This window comes from Lissotriton helveticus, chromosome 12, assembly GCF_964261635.1.
Source record: "Lissotriton helveticus chromosome 12, aLisHel1.1, whole genome shotgun sequence".
Taxonomy (NCBI): domain Eukaryota; kingdom Metazoa; phylum Chordata; class Amphibia; order Caudata; family Salamandridae; genus Lissotriton; species Lissotriton helveticus.
In genome coordinates, this window is record NC_136073.1 from 802,964,168 (window position 1) to 802,982,904 (window position 18,737).

At 49.7% G+C, this 18,737-nt stretch overlaps 1 protein-coding gene across 5 annotated transcripts in view; it reads left to right on the plus strand.

Moving 5' to 3' along the window:
* ANXA9 (annexin A9) overlaps positions 1-18,533 on the plus strand; it is a 155,132-nt gene extending 136,599 nt beyond the window's left edge. For all 5 annotated transcript variants that reach the window (XM_078669119.1, XM_078669117.1, XM_078669116.1 and 2 more), the window contains 2 exons: positions 16,801-16,923; positions 17,798-18,533. In XM_078669119.1, the coding sequence (XP_078525245.1) occupies positions 16,801-16,923; positions 17,798-17,860 (186 nt within the window). In that variant the 3' untranslated portion in view covers positions 17,861-18,533. The remainder of the gene's footprint in view (positions 1-16,800; positions 16,924-17,797) is intronic.
* Positions 18,534-18,737: the final 204 nt, after the last annotated feature.

The window sequence follows — 18,737 nt, forward strand, 5'->3', positions numbered from 1 at the left end:
AGCTCTTCGCGTCTATAATAACAAGCTTAGTATCCGGGCTGGGAGGAGTGGGAGGGCGGGGGCTGCCTGCGCATGCGCAACATTTTAAAGCTTCGTTTTGAGGTCGGAGCGTGAGCCCGGAGCGACAGAGAAGTGCCGTACCGTACCTGAAGTCCCGGGACCCAGGAGGGGGCCCGGGCGAAGACCAGCGGGGAGACTGCGGGACCCCCAAGCCTAAGGGGAGAGCCCCGCTTCTTGCTGGAATGACAAAGGAGCTCGAGTGCTCTGCGAGGCTCCCGAGAAGCCCGAAGCCCAGTTAGGTTGGGGAGGGGGAGGGGGAGGGTGTGTGTGTGTGTGTGTGTGTGTGTGTGTGTGTGTGTGTGTGTGTGTGCGCGTGTGTGCGCGTGCGTGCGTGCGTGTGTACGCACGCGTTAGGCTGACTTGCTGGGAATGTGGACGGAGCCGACGTGCGCGTTCACGCAGGCAAATCCAGCAGCAGAAGCGCGTGGCACCCTCCTGTCCCTAATTCCCCCGAGACGGACGACTAAAGTTGTCGAACTGGAGCATCCTTCGGATGCAACTCCAGCTCGACCTAAAAAGGAGCGATAGAAAGAGTCCCTCGGAATCAGAAGGGCAAGGGATTCTACTCCCGATTCTTCCGAATTCGAAAGAAGGAGAAAAAATGGAGACCTATATTGGACTTAAGAGACCTCAACCAATACCTCAAAAAAGTCATTCCGTATGGTGTCCATCCAGGAGGTGCTGCAACTCCTCAATGCGAACGACTTCATGGTGTCTTTAGACCTTCAAGACGCGTACTTTCATATACCAATCCACAGGAACCACAAGCAATTCCTCAGGTTCGCGGTGGCGGGCAAGCACTACCAGTTTCGGGTATTGCCTTTCGGCCTGAAGTCGGCACCACGCATTTTTACCAAATGTCTCTCTCCAGTAGCAGCATACCTCCGCCAACATCACCAGACCATGTCCTACAACGCCTGTCTTCAGCTCTTCAACGGTCTGGGACTTACTCTCAACGAAGAGAAAGGAGTAGTTTCTGTCCTGTAACTCCAGTTCTGTAGTAGGGGTATCTCTGTTATAGTCATAATCTAGTGAATAGTCCCGCCCATGTGTGTGGACCCCGGAGCAATCAAAAATAATCTTTTACAGTGTCAAAAAATGCAGAAATGCATAGACACTTAAGAGAGAATTTAAAGACAGATAATGCAGCCTAAAAAGGCTACACTGTCCAGTACTTCAACTAGAAATTCCACCACAAAATCCACAAAACAGCAAAAGCCTGTACAGATTTCCATTGCTTTAACATCAAACTCCCTCAGGAATGATAGAGAGAAGAGCCTGGACAGACAAGCCCCATAGGCTGCCATTATGTGGCTCAGAACAGGATACTGTGCCTTTAAGAGAATCTTCCAGAACCTTCTCCCAGTATCCCAGAATGCATAGCAGGTCCAACTTACTTTCAGTTCTTTTTGAAGGCGTAACACGCCAGACCTGTAGCATTCCTTAAAGGAATATGTCTCTCTCCACCGGGGAGGAGGGAGGGCGCTTATGACTATAACAGAGATACCCCTACAACAGAACTGGAGTTACAGGACAGAAACTACTCCTTCTGTAGTAGGGGATCTCTGTGTATAGTCATAATCTAGTGAATAGAATGGCAAGCCCATCCCCACACCAAAGCGGCGGTGGAGAAAAGAGAATCAACACCACTATTTTGCGAACAGATTTCGCAGTGAAGCCTGTCCAACCTGAGCATCTGCCCTAGCATCAGTGTCCAGGCAGTAATGCTTAGCAAAGGTATGAACCGACTTCCAAGTGGCCGCCTTGCAGATTTCTGCAATCGGAACATTACGGAGCAATGCTGTCGTGGCAGCCTTGCCCCTGGTGGAATGAGCCTTAGGCTTACCTCCTACGGTCTTATTAGCTTTTTGGTAACACAGCTGTATGCAGGACACAATCCACCTAGAGATGGACTGCTTAGAGGTCGCAAGACCCGTCCTGACTGATCCATAATTGATGAACAATTGGTCTGACCTACGAATATCACTGGTTTTATCCAGATAAAATTTCAGCACCCTCCTAACATCCAGGGAATGCAAAGACCTTTCCGCTGGAGATGAAGGATTCTGAAAGAACGTAGGTAAAGTTATAGTCTGGTTGATATGAAAATCAGAAACAACCTTGGGAAGAAACTTAGGGTGAGTACGCATAACAACCTTAGCAGCATGAAATACAGTATAAGGTTCTTGGCAACACAACGCCTGAATTTCACTCACCCTGCGGGCCGATGTAATGGCCACGAGGAACGCCGCCTTCCAGGACAGGTGCTGCAACGAAGCCTTATGAATAGGTTCAAAAGGCTCCTTCATCAACCTGGACAGCACCACATTCAAGTCCCATGAAGGCGAAGGAAGCCTGACAGGAGGGAATACTTTCTTCAAGCCTTCTAGAAAATCCTTGATCACAGGGATCTGGAAGAAGGAAGTCTGTGAAGGGCATTTCCTGTAGGCGGTCAAAGCAGCCAGATGAACCTTAATGGAATGGACATTAAGGCCAGACTGCGCCAGATGTAGCAGATATGGAAGGATGACATCTTCCTTGCATGTCGTAGGGTCATAGTTCTTAGACGAGCACCAGATGCAAAACCTCTTCCACTTGTAAGCATAAGAAGTCCTAGTGGAAGGTCGCTTAGCCTCCTTCAGTATGTCCATACAATCCTCTGGGAGATTCAAATGGCCATATTGCACTATTTCAGGAGCCATGCCGCCAAACTCAAAGATGAGAGGTTGGGGTGCACCATCCGCCCCCCGAACTTCGTGAGAAGGTCCGGCCTGCACGGCAGCTTCATGTGAGGAAGGAGAGACCGGTGAAGCAGGTCCGTGAACCACCACTGCCTGGGCCATTCCGGGGCAATCAGGATCATCTTCGCCCTGGATTGGGAGAGCTTGATGAGAACCGCTGGAATCAGGGGAATGGGTGGAAAAGCGTACAGAAAGCTGTTCGACCAGTTGATCCATAACGCATTCCCCAGAGTCCCCGGCTGGTAGTACCTGGAGGCGAAGTCTCTGCATTTGCTGTTTACGGCGGTGGCGAACAGATCTACGTCTGGAGTTCCCCACCTTGCGAAGACTTCTCCTAGTACTTAGTCGTTTATGACCCATTCGTGGTTTTCCTGAATCAGTCTGCTCAGCTCGTCTGCCTGAACATTCTGCACACCTGGCAGATGAGTGGCCGTAATCGAGAGTCCTCGAGCCAGAAGCCAATGCCAGATCGCCTGCGCCTCCAGAGACAGAGTGCGTGATCTCGAGCCCCCCTGCTTGTTGAGGTAATACATCGTGGTCGTATTGTCCGTCTGTACAAGCAGAGAGTTGGTCCGGAAGGACGGTTGAAAGGCCTTCAGCGCCAAGTGAACAGCCCTGAGTTCTAGGAAATTGATGTGGTACGTGGACTCCGACGGGGACCACGTCCCTTGAATCTGCAGGTCTCCGGAGTGCGCTCCCCATCCCAGGAGAGAAGCATCCGTCACGATAGTCTGAGTGGGAATGTCCTTGTGGAAGGGAACCCCTTTGAGGAGATTCTCCGCTGGACACCACCACTTCAGAGACTGAAGAGCATGTAGAGACAGTCGTATCTTGTCGTCCCAAGAGCCTCTCCTCTGGTCCCACTGATCTTCCAAGCACTCCTGCAGCGGTCTCATGTGCAGCCGTGCATGTGGTGTCAGGAAGATGCAAGAGGCCATCGATCCCAGCAGAGAAGACACCGTCCTCACTGTCGTGGATGGAGTAGACATGAGAGCCTGAGCCTTCCGAAGGAGTGATTAACGTCGCTCTTCCGAAGGAGACACGCTTGCCGACAGCGTATCGATGGAGGCTCCCAAGTACTGGATGCACTGGACCGGAGTCGGGACAGACTTGGACATGTTGATGTGCAACCCCAGCTTGTTCAAGAGAACGCACGTCTTCTGGAAGTGTGCTTGAGCTTCCAAGAAGGAGGAGGCCTTGATCAATCAATCGTCCAGGTATGGGTAGACAAACACCTTGTTCTTCCTCAGGTGTGCCGCTACCACTGCCATGCACTTCGAGAACGTCCGGGGCGCAGACTTCAGCCCGAACGGAAGTACCGTGTACTGATAGTGATTGGTGCCGACTTGAAATCGCAGGAACTTCCTGGGTTTGCGTGCAATGGGCACATGGAAGTACGCATCCTGTAGGTCTATGGCGCAAAGCCAGTCTCCCCGCTGCAGCTGAGGATAAATCTGATGCAGCGACAGCATGCGAAACTTTTCTCTGCGAATCCATTTGTTTGCCTGTCGCAAGTCCAGAATGGGCCTGAACTCGTTCTTGTCCTTCTTGCGGACCAGAAAGAACCGGGAGTACAGACCTCTTCCTCTTTGAGACAGAGGTACATCTTCTATCGCCCTTTTCCTTAAAAGGATGTCTGCCTCCGCCTGGAGCTCGCGCAGTTGATACTGCGAGCTGACCGGCGGAATCGCTGGAGGAGGGCTGATGAACCGAAGACTGTATCCATTGCAAACAATATTCAGCACCCACTTGTCCTGAGTAATTTTTCTCCACTCTGGCAGAAAAAATTTAACGCTTCCCCCCACCGGAGCGGGTAACGGACGAAGGGGAAGTAACCGCTCAGGGTCGAGACCCAGCCGGGCCCTTGTTCGCGGTAGAGGACTGCTGTCCACCTCTACCCCTCTGACGTTTCTGGAAGGGTCTTCTGTATTGCTGCTGTTGTTGCTGCTGCTGCTGTTGCCCAGAAGACTGTCCCCTTCCTCTACCCTGCGACCCGAACCGTCGTTGGAACTGGCGGTAGGGTTTCTTGTCTTTGGGCTTCTCCAAGCCCACGGCCGTCAGGGTTTCAGCCTCGGCCTTCATGCTGGCCATTTCGTCATCTGCATGTTTCCCGAAGAGGGTGTTGCCGGAAAACGGCAGATTTGCCACTCGCTGTTGCGCTTCAGGCTTGAGCGACGTCAGCCGGAGCCAAGCATGGCGTCTCTGATTGATACCATGGCAGTATCCATGTGCGGCCAACAGGGAGCTATCCGCCGCGGCGCTGATGGCTTGGTTCGAAACCAGCATCCCTTCCTGGACGATCTCCATGAAGTCCTCTTTCCTGTCCCGCGGGACAAGGTCCGCAAACTGTTCCATGGAGTCCCTCAGCGCACGGTCGTACCGCCCCAGCAACGCCGAGTCGCTGGAGGCCTTCATCGTCGTGGAAGACGTCCCACACGCCTTCCGTCCAGCTGAGTCAATCCAGCGGCTCTCCTTATCCGGAGGTACAGTGGAGGACGGGGAGGTAGCATGTAGTTTCCTAGCCGCCGTCACAATCACCGAATCAGGCACTGGGTCCATCCGTAAGAAGGCCGGGTCCGACTCTGGCGCCCTGTACTTCTTGACAAGCCTGGAGGGAGCGGCTTTCACCACCGCCGGCGTAAGGAAGAGCTGTTCAGCAGGCTCAACCAGTCCTGGCACCAAAGGCAGTAGGGGGCGAGACAGGTGCTTCTTGTGCAAAGTCTCGAAGATCACAGAAGTCGTCGGCGTAGGGGCCGTCACCTTGATCCCCAACTTCGCTGCCCCCCTCAGGAGAACCTCCTGGAAAGTGCCAATGTCATCTATCTGAGACACCCTCGTCTCCGGTGAATCCGACAATGTAGGTGAATATGAACGGGTCCTAGAGGTCGAACGGGACCTGGACCTATGCCTCCTATGGTGATGTCTGGATCTAGAGGAGGATCCGTGTCTACTCCTAGATCTGTCTCTCTTCCCTGAGCGCGACCTCGATCGCCTGGGTCTGGGACGCTCCGCCGGCCTCCCCGGGACGGACGTCTTGGGCTTAGGAGGAACCTTCGACTTCGGAGTCTTCTTCGGAGGTGTCGGAAGTCTGGGCATTGAGACCGATCTCGGTGGAACCGTAGGGGGAGCACCAGGCACAGGGGCCTGTGGTCCTGACGGAAGAGCAGGTAGAGGAGGCAATGGAGGAGGGGTTGGAGCCCTCGGAGGAGGACCTCTAGGCAAAGGAGGAGGAGGAGGAGGTGTAATAGTCTTCTTCGGGGTATACACCTCTGAGTACACCGTTCCCGGCGACCCACCATCCTTTCCGGACTGAGGGGAGCCCCCCACAGTCCTCGGCCTGTCCTTACGACCCCCTGACGTCGAAGACCGGTGTCCAGACGTCGAACGTGGTCCCCTCGACGTCGAGCGGCCCTTCCGCGTTGACCGTTTCACACGCCTCGGCGTCGACCGGCTTCTATGCCTCGACGTCGATCCTAACCAGATGGACGATCCTCTATACCTCGACGGCGAGCGCTTACGCCTCGACGGCGACCTCGACCGCCTCGACGGCGACCTCTTCGATCGCCTCGACGTCGACCTCGATCGTCTCGACGTCGACTTCTTCTGCGCCGGAGACCTCTTCCGCCTCGACGGCGACCTTGTCCGCTTCGACGGCGGCCTCGACGACGAGGATCCCCTCGACGACGACGATGTCCTCGCCCTCGACGGCGAACGGCGGTGTCGCCTCGACGGCGAGCGCCGACGCCGGGTCCTTCGACGCCGTCTACCCGACGGCGACGACGAAGAAATCGACACAGGGTTCGACGGCGGCCTGTGTAAGTCCCTCGACGTTGACGGGCGACGTTTTCTCGACCCAGAGCCCTGGGAAGACCGGGAACTGGCCGTGGACCTTCCTCTCGACGTCGTGATCAGTGCAACCGACCCAGACGGAGACAATGGACGTTTGCTGGACTTCCTGCCCCTGGGGAGCCCCCCAGAGGCCTCAGCATGGGCAGTAGAAGCCCCTCCAGACCCACCTTGAGCCTTCAGTCTTCTCTCCTCAAGGCCCTGAAGTCTGATCTTCCTCCTGTCCTTCAGGGTCCTGCCAGAGAAGCCTTTACAGATCTCACACTCCTCTGGGATGTGGGAAGAGGGAAGGCAGAGGATACACACCTCATGGGGATCTGACTTGGACTTCTTCCTGGAGCACTCTGGGCATTTGTCAAATAATGCAGGCATTATGGACAACAAAAGGGTGCAGCAAACCAAGAAGAAAGTCACCAGAGTACTTTAAAAGTACACAAAATCGAATTTAGTGAAAAAACACCAACAAAACCCTTGAAAAGGGAGAGCTCAATGCTCCAGGGTCCTGCTTGCAGGAGCCGGAAAAAAGAACTGAAAGTAAGTTGGACCTGCTATGCATTCTGGGATACTGGGAGAAGGTTCTGGAAGATTCTCTTAAAGGCACAGTATCCTGTTCTGAGCCACATAATGGCAGCCTATGGGGCTTGTCTGTCCAGGTTCTTCTCTCTATCATTCCTGAGGGAGTTTGCTGTTAAAGCAATGGAAATCTGTACAGGCTTTTGCTGTTTTGTGGATTTTGTGGTGGAATTTCTAGTTGAAGTACTGGACAGTGTAGCCTTTTTAGGCTGCATTATCTGTCTTTAAATTCTCTCTTAAGTGTCTATGCATTTCTGCATTTTTTGACACTGTAAGAGATTATTTTTGATTGCTCCGGGGTCCACGCACATGGGCGGGACTATTCACTAGATTATGACTATACACAGAGATTCCCTACTACAGAATCCATCCTTCAGCCGTCCCAGTGTCTCACTTTCCTAGGAGCTGTCCTAGATACTACTCAGAGAAAGGCTTTCCCTTCACAGGAACGTCAATTGAAATTAAGGACCTTGGCCGCCCGGATTCAATCCAAAAAGTCAATCACGGTGCGCCTGTACAAATCCTTGTTAGGGATGATGTCTTCAAACATCCTGTTGGTTCCACACTGCCGCCTTCGTATGCGTCCCCTTCAGGAGGCGATATCCGCTCAGTGGATTCAATGCAGGGGATCTTTCGACGACTTAATCCGGATAACTCCTACCATTGTCCATGCTCTGAACTGGTGGCTTCACAAACATAATCTGAGGCGGGGTCTTTCGTTCATACTTCCAGTTTCGCCACATGTGATAACTACAGATGCGTCTTTGGAAGGATGGGGTGCGTTCCTTCAGGACCTTCAAATCAACGGGTAGTGGTCCCTTGCAGAGAAGCAACTGCACATAAACCTCCTCGAGTTAAGGGCAGTCTACCTGGCATTAAGAGCGTTCCTGCCCAGGATCAAAGATTCCCCAGTGCTTGTGAGAACAGACAACACCACCACAATGCACTATCTAAACAAACAAGGGGGAACTCGCTCTCTGACGTTGTCTCAAAAATCTCAACGGATTTGGAAATGGCTACTTCAACACATTTCCCTTCGGGCAGAGTACGTCCCAGGGTCGGACAATGTCCTGGCGGACTCTCTGATCAGAAAACGCTCGGTATACCACGAGTGGGAGCTGGATCAACAACTTCTCAGATCTGTATTCGCCCGATGGGGCAGGCCTCACCTGGATCTGTTTGGGACACAGCACAACGCAAAATGCCAACATTACGTAAGCTGGCATCCCCAGAAGGGATCGTTAGGGAATGCATTTTCGATCGCATGGTGCAACGTCTTTGCATACGCATTTCCTCCGTTTCCCCTAATTCCCAGGGTCCTCCGGAAACTGAAGGCAGAGCATTGCACCCTGATCTTGATAGCCCCAGCGTGGCCGCGCCAGCATTGGTTCACAGAGCTTCATCTCCTGTCGCTGGAACCGCCGATTCTATTCAAGTCTTGTCCGACTCTCCTCACAATGAACCAGGGGCAAGTCTAGCATCCGGATCCAGCATCTCTCAGATTGTCTGCTTGGCTCCTGAGTTCAGGGAGTTTCAGAACCTAGACATTCCTCAAGAATGCAGAGCAGTCTTGGCTCGGGCCAACAGTACCAACAAGACGTATTCTCTAAAATGGAAAAGGTTCTGTGTATGGTGTAAAGCAAACAAGATACACCCCTTTTCATCAACACCTGCACAAATTCTACCTTACCTTCTCCATTTGGCGCACTCAGGATTGGCCCATGCTTCTATTAAAGTCCACCTGGCGGCCATATCTCGGTTCAGGCTTTCGTCATCTGGTACTTCCCTCTGGTCCAATAGACTGGTTAAGCAATTTCTAAAAGGCCTGTTCAGGACATTCCCTCCAGTGAGAGCTTTACCACCCACCTGGCAGCTAAACATTGTGCTTGCTCAACTGATGAAAAATCCCTTTGAGCCAATACACAAAGCCAACATCAAATACCTGTCTTGGAAAACCGCTCTCTTACTAGCGCTCACATCAGCAAGACGTGTAAGTGAGCTGCAAGCCTTCTCTATTCAGGATCCTTTCCTGCAGTTCAAACAGAACAGAGTTATTCTACGGACCAACCCTAAATTCATCCCAAAGGTTCCGTCTAATTTTCACCTGAATGAACCTATAGTCTTGCGGACTTTCTTCCCAAATCCACTTTCCGCAGCAGAGAGGTCTCTCCACTCTTTAGACCTCAAACGTTGTTTGAAGTTCTACATCCCCTGAACAGGACAGTTTTGGAAATCCAACCAGCTTTTTGTTGCCGTCAGCAGGCCCAGAAAGGGTCTTCCATTAACTAAGCAGAGCATTTCTCGCTGGATCTCTGCAGCCATTACTTTCTGCCATCAACAGGCAGGTCAGCCTCTGCATTCTAAAGTTCGGGCTCATTCAACCAGAGCTGTCTCCACTTCAATGGCGCTCTTTGCAGGAGTGCCCATTATCGACATATGCAGAGCGGCGACTTGGAAGACACCACATACGTTCACCAGGCACTACTGCTTGGATTCTGAACTTATGAAAGATGCAGCAGTAGGACAAGCTGTGCTCAGTCATCTATTTCACTAGAGGTGAGCCTTCTCTCTTTCATCCCGCCTTCCTACTGTCTACTCACACATTTCTCTTTTATATGGTATTTTGGTACTTGTTATATTTCACAATTGGTATTCTAATATCGAGTGATTTTACATGTTTTGTGTACCATACGAAATGTGCTGGTGATTGCTTGCTACTCTGATTCAGGCATGTGAATCTATGAAAGATACCCCTAATACTGGATAAGAAATGCGTTACTTACCTGTAACTGCAGTTATCCAGTATTGGTATCTTTCATAGATTCACATGCAACCCACCCACCTCCCCTGGAAGGGCTCATCTTAGTTCTCTCAGTAGGTACTACTTTGCACTGTGCTTACGAAAATCTGAGGGACTAGGGCTCCTTCCAGGAAGGTTCTAGAGGGTAGTGATATCTGATTGGCTCTTAGCCAAAGTTTGGTCCTTTTTACAAAAGGACATGGATATGTTACTAACGAGAGGCCTCTGGCCTATTACTATGTATATGTCTTCATGACATTACTCTTTTTATGTACCGGGGACTCCCACCCAGATGACGGGGAATGATGCAGGCATGCAAATCTATGAAAGATACCAATACTGGATAACTGCAGTTACAGGTAAGTAACGCATTTCTTATTATTGGTCATACAGATGTTCGCTTTCAACAAGCCCTTCGATGATTTGTGAACTTCTCCCCCATCTGCTGAGCTCCTTACTTCACGTCATAGTACAACTCATCAGTCACTAACATCTAAACACCTGCCTCCCAAGCAGTGTCAAGCTCTGCCCACCATGTACAATCTCAACACACATTTTGTGTTTTTTCAACATCCTTTCAGAAACACCCTAGTACTTCCATGGTACCACTGCTGGCAGCAATCGTGGCTGTCTGCAGGGCGGACACAGAACAACAGAGGGCTTGTGTGTTGTGGGCTAAAATGAGACCAATGTAAGAAATTCTGCCAATTTTGTTTGTAGTTAACAACTATTTGCAGTGGTAGGTAGGTGGTGGAGAAGTGTGTCTCACCGATTAGAGCGGCAGACCCTGAGGCAAAGGTCTGGCCCGGGACCAGGGTTCAATTCCCGCCTCGGCGGGTCTTGGGCTCAGTGTCCACGGACTCGATAATTCTCGCCTAGGTGCCTAATCTAATCATGGGTCCCACTCTGCAACTCTGGGCAATAGCTTGCTTCATCTCCACAACGGCCCCGAAAGTGCTAGGAGGCCTGGCCTCACCTTGGAGGTGCCCAGTAAGGGGCATCTCACAGGGAAAGCCAGGAAGGGTTCCACAGCGGTATATCTAGGTGATAGTGTGCTTTACAAGTATACACACATTTACATTTATAGGTAAAACCACTTGGGCACTCTCACGTTCATGTGCTGCTATCCATCTGCCATGGGTCATTCATGAGTCCGAACACTCCGCCCGTGTGCCTGTGGTTGGCTGCACCGGTCTTGCTCCACCATCATTGGGGGTACCACCGCTACCAAGTAGGGAGTGCTTGTGTCCACCCACTTCACGTTCCTCCGGTCACTTTATACCGATGTAGTTATTTTGTCTCTTTACTGGTCTCACACTAAATAGGCTGCCGGGAACCAGGTTGGAGAAGTGTGCTCCTGTGTCCCTTTGAGCTCTGCCCTTTTCCTTTTTTTGTGCGATAAAAGGAACTCATTCCTAGTTCTTTCACTATTCCTTTGTAATGAGAACAAATTACGGCACTCCCTACTATTTGTTTCCCATCATCGTCATCTAGCCCGTTCTCTACCCCATCTCTTATTGCCAATATTCTTGTTATTTCTGCACTCCATGTAGGAAGCTGGCTCTCTATATAGCATACAAATATGAGGTGGTGTCCAGGTATCCCGTACTAGTGTACAGGGGCTTGCCTTAACAATCCTGAGGTGCTCTATTTGTGGAGAGTGGTCGAGCTGCCTTAGGCTTATCAGAGGGGAGTGTTTGTTGCACACACAGTCAATAAATGAGACAGACACTCAATAAGGTAACCCAATACCAATTTACAAAGATAACATTTGTATTTAGACACCAAGATTTACGACATTTAGTAAGTGCTTTTTGGGTTGGTGATTTTCAGGTACTTAATACAGCTGTCAGATTTGAGGCATGAGCCTCAAACCCGGTAATGTTGTCCTATTGGAGAAACACACAGCAAAGGGTCTCTTGCTGCCGACTTACAGGGTTGTTCTTCTGGACGTAAGGTAAGTAGGGGGCCAAGGTCCTTAGAACCACCAGCAGTTTCGGTTTACCAGTCCAGGTGCAGAGGTGCTGCTTGCAAGGGTAGCCTTGAACACTACCACTGAAGTCTGTGGAGAAACCTGTAAGCCGAAAAATGCATCAGGGGGGACCTGGGGACCCAAAGGGGGAGGGGGGCTCAGTACTTGAGGGTATCTGAAGCAAGAGTTCACTGTTGGTAGGTTCGTCCTTGGAGGGGGCTTGTGTGCAGAGGTGATTTGTCCGGCAGGTTGCTTGCATTGGAGGATCTCGCTTATGGGGGCGACCAGTAGATGTGGACAAAACAGGACAGCTGGGCCACTCTCGGTGCTGGTCTTGGTGAATCTGACATCCCACGTCGGTCGGTTGTTCTTGGTGCAGGAAGGCTCCTGGGGGGGTCTAGGCCTCTACAACTTGGTAAGGAGACAGATTTGATCTCCAGGATCACAGTGACATCCTCCTGGGCGGCTGCTGCGTCAGTGGGCCCGGTGGTCAGCAGATCGGGTTATCCGGACATTGCAGTCGGTGCCTGCAGGCAAGTGGCTTTCCAACTTTAAGGGAGATGCTGATGGGTTGGAGAAGTTCTGGCAGCCCTCCGAGTCTTTTGGAGGACGCTCAGCTGCAGGACCGGTCAGGTCTTTGTAATTGTCGAGACAGAAGCAGGCAGGGTATGGCGCCAAGTCCACAGCTAGTCTTCAGTTCTTGCAGTCTTCGGTTCTTCTTTGCGCAGGTAAATCAGAGTTCCTGGTGCCATCTAAATACTCAAATTTGGGGAGTGAAGGGTAGTAGCCAATGGGCTACTTACACTTGGGGTCACTACAACCCCCTATATGATCACTTCCTGTGGGGATTCAGCATAATCCACTCCCAGAGTTCCTAATTCCACCAAAAACAAGATTGTGGAATCCTTTCGTGGAGTACATTCGGTTGCCCACCTTAGGGGTGGGACTAGCGTGGTGGTGCAACATGCTTACTGCATAGCAAATTTCCCACCTGTCTTGTTGCCAAATGGGTCTCAAAGCAGGGGGTGGCATCTCCCAGGCCTGGGGGAAGCCATGGTTGCATATCAAAGGGGGGCAGGGACTTTGAAATATCTGGCCTTGATGTGCTAAATCACTAGCCATTCAGCTGGAGGAGGGGTGAACACATTTATCAGAGCAGGAATTGCTTCTGGCCTGAGAGGGTTGGAAACTAGTCGGTGGTGGCAGGCTGGTCGATACCAGTCAGCCAGCACACTAGACAGTGGTAGTTTTTCCAGGGGGCACCTTTAAGGTGCCCTGTGGGTGCTTGCCATAATAAATCTTGTAATGGCAACAGTACAGGTGTATTAATAGAAGGTGTTTGACACCAAACACCATAGGTTTCAGTAAAGCCATCATGTAGCTGGGGAACTCTTAGTGATCAGTGCCCAGTACATGTATGTAAGATGGCTTCCCTGTTCACTTGAACCCTCTAGTAATTGAATTAGACAGCACAGGGACATAGCTGTTCGTGCAGATATGCCCTCACATGTAATATTATCCACACTGTCTTAGGGTTACAAGGCCTACTGCAGGGGGGTGACTTAAATATATTATATGCAGTCACTTACGCATGGCACATAGAGAGGGTGCCATGTTGTGTTTTCACTCATGGTTTGCACCATCACGCAGTCTGTCTGCAGCGCTTAGAGACCCTTTTTAGTACCCATGCCCTAGGTACCAGGGGTACTGTAGGCGCTGGCTCTTTACACATTAAAAATGATATATTGAGTAAAGAGTCCAGTGGTTCCCTTATGAGTGGACAGGGTACTTGCTACCGCAATTCCAAGGTGCTCAGTTTGGGTGTAGTGTGATTGAGCTGCCTTAGGCCTAACACAGAGGAGTGCAAGACATCTGAAAATACACACAATGTTCAATAAACGAGACACATGACAAAAAGGAGATCCACACCAATTTATAAAAATAGCTAGTATCTTTATATAGGTTTACGCCTCAGAAGAAAATTGTTCAGGTTAGTAGGTTTTTAAATAGAAATATTTTTCAGTTCAAAAAGTCGATTTCTGAGTTCTGCAGTGTTAACCTATGGGAGGAAAATCATATGCAGTTTATCTGTTCTTGTCAGCGACTTACAGGACCTTTCTCCAGCAGTTAAGGTGAGTGGTGGGCTAGGCCAAAGGCAGCATCAGCAGAACACTACCAGCGGCACTGGGGCAGCCAAGTGCAGAGGTGCAAACCAGTGTCAGATGCCCAATGTTATCCAATGGAGAGCAGTTGCGGTAGAAAGAGGCTGCAGGAGAAGACTGAGTGACCAGTCCAGTGAACCAGAGTGGCTTCGGTTCTTGTAATGTTGGAGGATGTGGGAGACACCTTTGGTCCTCTTCTTCTCTGGACGGGGCATCTGGGTGAGGAGGGTCTTTGGGGTGTCTGGTTTCTCTGTCCAGCGACACTCGCGGTTGAGAGGCTCTGCCAACAGAGGCTGCAGGCGACACCAGGGAGTGCATGAGAAGTCGCTCCATAGTGTACTGGGTACCTTGAGGGCTTGGAGATCATGCTGACACTGCTGACCCCACTTCGACACGGGCTGGGGGGCTCAGGTGCAGTGGTGCTTGGCAGCATGAGGTTTTGGCGGACCGGAGTGCTCTTGATTTTGTTTTGCTGTCTGAAGGATACAGGGGACAATTCCCCTGTTCCTCTGGAGGTTTTGGTTCCTGGGCAAAGTCAGGTAGGTTTCCCGGGTTTTGGGGACTCAGCAGCTGTATAACAAGTCGACTTTTGGGGCAATAGGCAAAGACGGCAGGCCGGCCGGCAGGGTTGGTACTAAATCATTTGCTGGGTCTTCTGTTCTTGCTGTGCAATTATTCTCACCCGTCTCCTTTCTTCAGGGCACTAGGATCTGCTCTTCTGGTGCTAGGGGCTCCACTAAATATTCAATTTAGGGGCATTAAGGGAGTGTAGGGTAGTAGACAATGGGCTACTTACCATTGGAGTCACTACGTCTCCTATATGACCATTTCCTGTTGGAAGTGTACACAATTCTGTCCCAGAATTTCTAAGTATGCCATCATAAAGATGGCTACTTTTGAAAAATGGTGTCCACCTCAGTTTAGCCTACCTTATGGGTAGTACTAGCCCGGGGGTGGTTGGCACACCTACCAGACTAGCTAATTTTCCAACATATCTAGGTGCCAGAGGGGTTTTAGACAAGGAGCTCAGCTTCCTCTCCTATGAGGGGGAGTTAGATTCACATTTGAAAGGCAGCAGCTCTTTAAAGCTTGCCGGCTTAGGAAGGCTAATCAGCAGGTCATCCAATGGGAGGGGGTGTGACATCCTCTTACTGGACAGGCTTCTGTTCTGGGTCACCTGAGGGCAAAGGCTCTCACCCTAGGAGGTGAGAACAGTGTCTCAGTGGCAGGCTGGCAGAAACCAGTCGGGGAGCACGCCAGAGGCTAGTAGGGTTTCAGGGGCACCTCTAAGGTGCCCTCAGGGTGCATCTATTTGTAAATCCAACACTGACATAAGTGTGGGTTTATCAATACAAGATGTTTGATGCCAAACATCCCTATCTTCCGTAAAGCAATCATGTAACTGAGGAACTCGTTTTCACCAGTGTCTAGCACATGTTTTAAAATGGCTTCCCTGGTCACTTGTACTGGCAGTAATAGGACTGACCAGCACAGGTGTTTATCTGCTCATTCATGCAGGTATGCCCTCACATGTAATATACAGCACCCTGCCTTAGGAATGTTGGCCTACTGTAGGGGTGACATACAAATATTACATGCAGTGCTAGGGGACATGGAGCACAGGATGTGAGGCAAATCATGTTTTCACCTTTGTCTGCACCAAGGCACGCAGCCTGTCATGTGCTTGGCAAGGAGTCCCTTAGGGTGGCACCATTCATGCTGCTGCCTTAACCACTTGCATGCTAATGACAAGGTGAACTCGTCATGAGGCACACTGAATCTGTGCTCATGACAAGGTCAACTCGTCATGTATAATGGGATTCATAAATATGCAGCAGAGGAGGGGAAAACCCCTTAGCAGCCAAGTGGTTAAGGGACCCTCTTTGGTACCTCAGGCCCAGGTACATCAAAGTTATATTAAAAAAAAGGCAAAAAGTGGGGGAAAGGGTACTGCAACAATAACCCGGCTCCCTACAGGTACCATTTACTAGGGACTTATAGGGGTGCTAAAGTCCTTGCTAATTGGGTTATATTAATATTTAACTTGTTTTAGGGGAAAGGGCACCAAGGTATGGTCAGCAGGCTTCAGTACACTGTCTGAGTAGAAAACCAGCATCTTGTAGTCTAAAAGCAGGGATGGGGGAGTGGTGGCGGAGGGGTGGGGTAGAGGACCATAACCCCACAAAAAAATTCCAGTTTCTTCACTCCTCACCTGTCGTTTGACCTGTCGCAGCAGAAACTGTGTTGCCCACATTGCATTATTTTCCGCGTCGCTTTACCAGCATTATTATATTCTCATTACTGCAAAGAGCTGTTTTCTTCTTAAGAAAATTCACTAAAGTTGTTTGGCTCAGTGTGCATGTAATGGGGTGTCAAATTAGGTCCCTGGATGGCCAGAGCCATGCCACATTTAAGGATAACGTGTGACTATGTAAATTAGTTCTACTTCGGAAGGTTACTAAATTTATTCCAGGTGTATGTTGCCGAAATCTGGAACGGAACTGACCCTCCTTTAGTCTAACCTAATGGTTTCCGGTCCTGTCAATGTCTTCTTGCTTTACGAAAGTCTCCTTCTGATGAACGAGTTAGAGAATCTGCTAAGTTTGACATGTTAAACATTTCTGAATGTATTCCTTCTGTGTTCAGGGACTTGGAACCAAGGAGAATATTCTGAACAGGATCATGATCTCGCGTAGTGAAACAGACCTTCTAAGCATCAGGGCGGAGTTCAGGAAGAAGTATGGAAAGTCCTTGTATTCTATGCTACAGGTCAGTGTCTCTCCTTTTCTATTGCTATCTCATAAATCAAGTTTGTCTTTAAAATGGCATAGGGAAGAACAGCCAGTTCAAATATGTGGATACTCGCAAGTAATAGAATAGCTGTAGTCTTATTTGTCAGAGAAGGGGCATCTGCAGTACTTATTGTACCTCAATATAGGGCCCGTCTAAGGACCGAACTCTGTAGTGGAACCCTCTTGCTTTTTTGTTATTTACGCTCGGTATAGGGGATTCCTTTAGACTCATTTACACTTGCTCTTGCAGTGTACTTTATTCAGCTGGAGTACTTAACCACATTGACGCGGATGACGAGCTCGTCTCGTCATGAGGTACACCTCTCGTACGCTGATGACGAGCTGAGCTCATCATGAACCGCGGTATTTACGAATCTTCAGCGCACGGTGGGAAAATGCGCCGCACCGATGCGGTTAAAAGTTAGTTAGTATCTTCTGATCACCTTTTGTGGTTGGAAAAGCCAGCCATATGGTTTTTTGTTGTCTCTGGTTACCAGTCTTTGGGGTTTGCATAACTCCTTAAGCTCATAGACATAACAGGTGTATCAGTGATGAATAAATATCTATAGTGACCGCCGCAAGATTTGCCTCCTTAAAGCTCTAATTTTCATGGTGGGGGTGCCCAATAACGCCCTCAGCCAAGGATGGCTTATTACTACTTATAGTAACAGATGGGTAGTTTTTGGTTGCAGACTGTGCGTGTTCCCTATTGCTGGCCGATACAAAGGCCATTGTCTCCTGAGCACTTTGGTTAAAACCAGATAATGCTGCGAGGCATGAAGTTTGGCTCCAGACTAAAGGCCCGGGCCATTGAGTCTTCCACAAACTAAATCTAGCTTTTTTTGTTTCAGAGTAATATCACTGGTGACTACGCTACTGCTCTACTCTCTCTGTGCAGAGCAGAAGATCTTTGAGTCCAGGTACTTTCCTGCCTCACATGCGGTTTCCATAGCCTGAAGTTTGTCCATTTGCGCACAACCCGACCAGCCCACGTGGTTCAGTCAAGTGACATTTCTCAGGTGCTAAAATCCAATGGGAGACAGATCTGGTGGAAGCTGCATCAGTGGCAGAAAATACAGCGTTTCACAATTGAGTCCGTGATCAGAGGCAGAAGAATGAATTCCAGTGTGACACCAGTTGCCTCTAGGTCAGGAACATCATCGACTTGAGGACAGCCCAGCTATCAAAAACATATCGGTATGAGTAAGTTGGAGACAAACAAACTTATCAAGAACATAATGGAAGAAGTGGAACAATGATTAGCTCTTCACGGCCAACATATTCTGGAGGATCCAATTAATACCCTGTGTCTTCTCCATGGACACAGGAAGGGCTACCGCTGACACTTGACTGCATAGCTGGCTAAACAGGATTAAGGGGCAGCCAAAAAATGAACAAACTATAGCCAAGCTTCAAATAAGATTTTTATTATTAGAGAGGGGTTATTCTACCATCAACTTTAAGAACTTGGGAGTAAAAAAAAGTGATTTTATTGAGAAATGAACATTTAGGTTAACTTTTAAACATGAATATTTTGTATCTGTGTAGGCGGAAATAAATCAATGAAAAAACACAAGTTCCTCGTTACTAAGGCCTCTTTTGATTACTTACTGTATGCCATATTAAATCTGTTGGGAATGTTGCAACCACCATTTGTATTGGGGGCCTCAACACTATTCAACATATTCTTGCGTAGGGCATGATCAATTCTTATTTTTTCATCCAGAAGTACTCTTATGCCTTTTTGTTTCGCATACTGGTATGAACGAATGTGGAATGTCTAATTGATGT